Raw genomic sequence first — 4805 nt, forward strand, 5'->3', positions numbered from 1 at the left:
AGAAATATGGGTGAGTATGTAAATTGAGGCTGTGATTATTTAGATGCCACATTGAAAGGTTTTTGTTTTAATAAATTTTTCCTATAACCACTTAGCAATGGCCTTGTCCATAAGCCTTAACTATGGAACTCTTTATTTTTAGTATATTTAAATGATATCAAAGCATATGACAAGTGGATTTTTTTTTTCTTTATGAAAAATTTTACCAATGATTTTTTTGATAAAAAAAATTCATTAGCTTAGTTTAATTTGGAGTTTTGTTTATCTTGACTTATATTCTTATAATTCTTTATAATATTATATTTTTCTTAGTAGTAGTAAAGAGCATTTACAAATTAGGAATTTAGTTGGTAAAGTAGGTGTAAAATAAAATAGATGATTAAGAATATTGTTATATGTTTTGAGAAATGTATATATGTTTAACTAATTAAAAATAATAATTAAAAGTTAAAATTAAGTTATGGCTTAGTTCATTTTCATGTTCTTTGAATCTTGGCAATATCAAACATATTATGGGGTATGCAATGATTCTGGTAAACATATATTTTTTATTATTATTAATATATGACATTTTCATAGGGTGACATTATCATAATTGTGAATTGGTCACTCCCAAAAAGATAGGAAGATATTTGATCTATATATATATATGGGACTATTTTTCTCACCAAAATGGTTTTCTAAGAAAATGAAACAAATTTAATTCATAATTATCAGAAAGGCTTCGTCTATATTAGAAATGGCCCTGAAAATTTTAGATTTTTCCAATTGTGAATGACCAAAATTTGATAATATAATAATTCCAACTAATACTTTATGCATAATTAAAATAATAGTATAGAAAATATGTGAATGATTTTTAAGGTATATAAATGATTTTTAAGTTCTTTTTATTTGCTCCTATCTTTAATTTAGATAAAAACCATTTCTTTCCTGGATCATTTGTTTCAGTCTTAAATTTCTTTGTTGTCCATTAAGCTTTTGAAATCCTTTGGTTTCAATCTTCTCTGGAAGATTTTAGAAATGAAGGAAGTCAAGCTAAACGAAGATTACGATATCATGGACCATGTTAGGCTTTCGATATTATTGGCAATCATGGGTTGCACATACAATTAAGAATTGGGAAACTCAAGCTAAACAAGAAAACAGCGTGATTCCGTCAAATTTTGTCAAATTTGTTATGTTTAGTCAATTTGGACTTTAAAGCACACTCAATCTACCCAGTAGAATTGATCCATCTGAGTTGAACGCTTATGTATTAACAACCAAAAGATTATAAACAATTTTCTGTTCATTGGTAGTTTAAATACCTGGCCAACAACCTCTAAGGTTCTAAAATAAGATTAATTTGCATTTTTTTCGATTTGAATGCTCAAATATCAGGGCCGTAATCCTGGGTGTTGATGGTTTTGGTTGTCTTTCTTTCTCTTCGTTTTTGGTAGCCCATAGATTGCAATTTATGTAGTAGGCCCGGAAAATAATGTTGAAATAATTCTAATGTGAGCATTTTGGGTTATGGGGTAGTCTATAGACGGTAATATATGGAATAGGATAAGAAAGGTAATATATGGAATAGGATAAGAAAGGAATGTTAAATAATTTTAATGTGAGTATTTTGTGTTATATGCTGATATAGTTAGATTTAAGAAACAAATTAATGGTAAATTTTTTTATATATATTTTAATTGCTTCAAATTAATAATGACCATGATTGCATTATAGAATTGTTTTCATTTTAATTTTGATTTATATGCTGATATAATTAAATCTAAGAAAAAAACTAGTGGTAATTTTTTATATATATATTTTGATCCCTTGAAATTAATAATGGGCATGATTGCATTATAGAATTGGTTTCATTTTAATTTTGATTTAATAGAGTCTTAAAAGGAATTGAATTGTAGAAGTATAAATCTTGTTAAAAATATAATTATTTCAAGAAAATGATTACCAATACAAAATGGAATACATCTATTTCATAATGCTAAATTATATTCCAATTAAATAAAGATGATATTAAAGAAAATAATTCTCATATAAAATGAAAAACATCCTTGATAATACGATTAAAATAATATTCAATAATTAATTTTATTGTTTAAAATTTAAAATTCCATTACGTTTAACAATAATTAAATACTCAAATTAATACTCAAATCCTATAGAATTGAGCGAGAATGATATGAAATAAAATAGTTATCTAAAAAAAATGTAAAATATCGAATTCTATTTCCAAATACTAAAATATCTTCCCCAATATAACTAAACTTTTGAAAATATTGTATATGTGAAAAAATAATTTTATTATTTAAGATTTAAAATTCTATTGCATTTAACCACATTAAAATACTCAAAATCCAATAATTAAATGATGTGAAAATGACATTCAAAATAAAACAGTACAAAATATAACACCTCCATCTCCATTTTCTAATATTAAAATGTCTTCCCCAATGTAGGGGTAGTTTTGAGAATGCCGTGCACGAAACCACCATCATCGCTGACGCAAACAACCTGTGAGGGCTATAAAACGGGTGCGTCCTCCGCATGTTGATAAAGATAACAATAACATTGGGCATCTGAAGGGATTATTTGTTGAGGATTGTTATTATTAATAGAGGTGATATTATTTCATTCGATTGTTATTATTAATAGAGGTGATATTATTTCATTCGAGGTAACCATGACGATGATTGCCTTTGCTTTACCTCTAGTGTTACTACTCTCAGTGGTGGGCGCGGACTATTCGTGGTCATATAACGTGGAGACAGTCGCAGCCGGAAGTCCATATAGCTCGGCTATCCTCGAGATGTTCTCAGAACTGCAAGATGGCGTGGAGTCCAACGGTGACAACTTGAAGATGGAGGTTTTAGTTGCCGGAGGTGGTGCTATCTACGGGCAAGCATCCTGCACTCCACAGGAAAAGAAGGCGTGCAGCGACTGCATTGGGTGGATGTCCACAACGCTCCAGGATCATTGCCCCAATGCCATCGGTGCTCAGAATACTTGGGTTGGCTACTGCTTCCTCCGCTACGAGTCGTACTCATTTTAGTATCAACTACTCTATCGCACGGGTTGATCCCGAACGCGTCTAATATCTATATTTAAATAAAACTGTAGCGCTTTCTCGTTTGATAATGGGCTTGTTAGGGTTTCTATGTTATGTTTCTCGTTTGATAATGGGCTTGTTAGGGTTTCTACGTTATGTTTCTCGTTTGATAAGGGCTTGTTACGGTTTCTGGGCTTGTTAGGGTTTCTATGTTATGTTTCTCGTTTGATAAGGGCTTGTTAGGGTTTCTATGTTATGTTTAAGAATGTTTCTATATTGTAATAAATTTGAGTTATAGATTTCATGTAAGATTGAGTTTTTAGTTCACTGAATAGGGTTTCTATGTTATGTTTAAGAATGTTTCTATATTGTAATAAATTTGAGTTATAGATTTCATGTAAGATTGAGTTATTTAGTTCACTGAATAGTGAATCATAATTTTTAAAATTTGGTGTATTTCAAAAATATATCTGATTTAATAAATTGTTATTTTTTTTGTTTTTTTGCTATGTCTCTAGAATCAATTTATTCTTTGTAAATAAAGAAATTATTGTAAGATTATCTATTTCATTTGTATTATATGACTTCTTTTGTTTTCATTGCAAGCCTCAATGATTGTCAGGGTTTCTATATTATGTTTTAGAATTTTGTAGTAAGTTTGACTTGTAGATTTCATGTTGTGAATGCAATTTTTCAATGTAAGATTGATTTATTTAGTTAGCTGAATAGTGAATCATAATCTTCTAATTATTATGATTACCTTTTATAGAATTTTGTGTATTTCAAAAGTACATCTGATTTAATAAAATGTTTTTTTTTTTTGTTTTCTTATTTTTGCTATGTCTCTAGAATCAATTTCTTCTTCATAAATAAACAAATTATTGTACAATCACCTATTTCATTTATATTATCTGACTTATTTTGTTACCATTATAAGCCTCAATTATTTCTAGGGTTCCTATGTTATGTTTTAGAATTTTGTAGTAAGTTTGAGTTATAGATTCCATGTTGTGAAAGTATTTTTTCTATGTAAAATTGATTTATTTAGTTAGCTGAATAGTGAATAATAACCTTCAAACTATTGTGGTTATCTTTTATAATATTTTGTGTATTTCAAAAGTATATCTGATTTAATAAAATGAATTTTTTTTCGTTGTCTCTAGAATAATTTTCTTCTTCATAAATAAACAATTATTGTAGAGTGATAAGATGAAATATGTTTTCATTGTATGTCTCAATGATTTTGAGCTGTAAACAAGTTAATTTAGGCTAAATTTTGTGAATCTGGAATTCAAAAATTAAAATTAAAATTTATCTCTATATTAATTATGGTTTTTTGATTAATTTATCTTTTAATTAAAAAAATACCATATCTTCCACTAAAAAACATATTATTTAATCTTTAAAAATAATATTATCTAATTTCAAACCTCATAATTATCAACTCATTTGATTTCACTTTGCGTCTAATAATATTAATTATCGCCATTTAATTAATTTATTCTTTAATTAAAAAAATACTATATCCTCCGTTAAAAACTTATTGTTATTACTTTTAAAATAATATTATTTCATTTAAAACCCCATAATTATCAACTCATTTGACTTCACTTTACCTCTAAAGTTAATGTTACTACCCTAACTATCAACTCATTTGGCTTCACTTTACCTCGAATGTTACTACCCTTAGGGTGGTATCAGCAACCCTTATCCCAATTGCAAATTCTCAATAATGGCTTACATGGCTTCTGGGCCC

At 27.7% G+C, this 4805-nt stretch overlaps 1 protein-coding gene across 1 annotated transcript; it reads left to right on the forward strand.

The window, feature by feature from the left end:
* The first annotated feature begins 2683 nt into the window (after positions 1-2683).
* LOC149170593 (antifungal protein ginkbilobin-like protein 2) lies at positions 2684-3052 on the forward strand. The gene has a single exon (XM_089425646.1). The coding sequence runs from the start codon at positions 2684-2686 to the stop codon at positions 3050-3052; it is 369 nt and encodes a 122-aa protein (XP_089281772.1).
* Positions 3053-4805: the final 1753 nt, after the last annotated feature.

The sequence above is a fragment of the Pinus tabuliformis genome, chromosome 4_2 (genome assembly GCF_031772625.1).
Source record: "Pinus tabuliformis cultivar Carrire ecotype Pingquan chromosome 4_2, CPIR1, whole genome shotgun sequence".
Lineage (NCBI taxonomy): Eukaryota > Viridiplantae > Streptophyta > Pinopsida > Pinales > Pinaceae > Pinus > Pinus tabuliformis.

Coding starts and splice junctions, on each gene's coding strand:
- LOC149170593 (XM_089425646.1), top strand. CDS start 2,684: ATGACGATGATTGCCTTTGCTTTACCTCTAGTGTTACTACTCTCAGTG.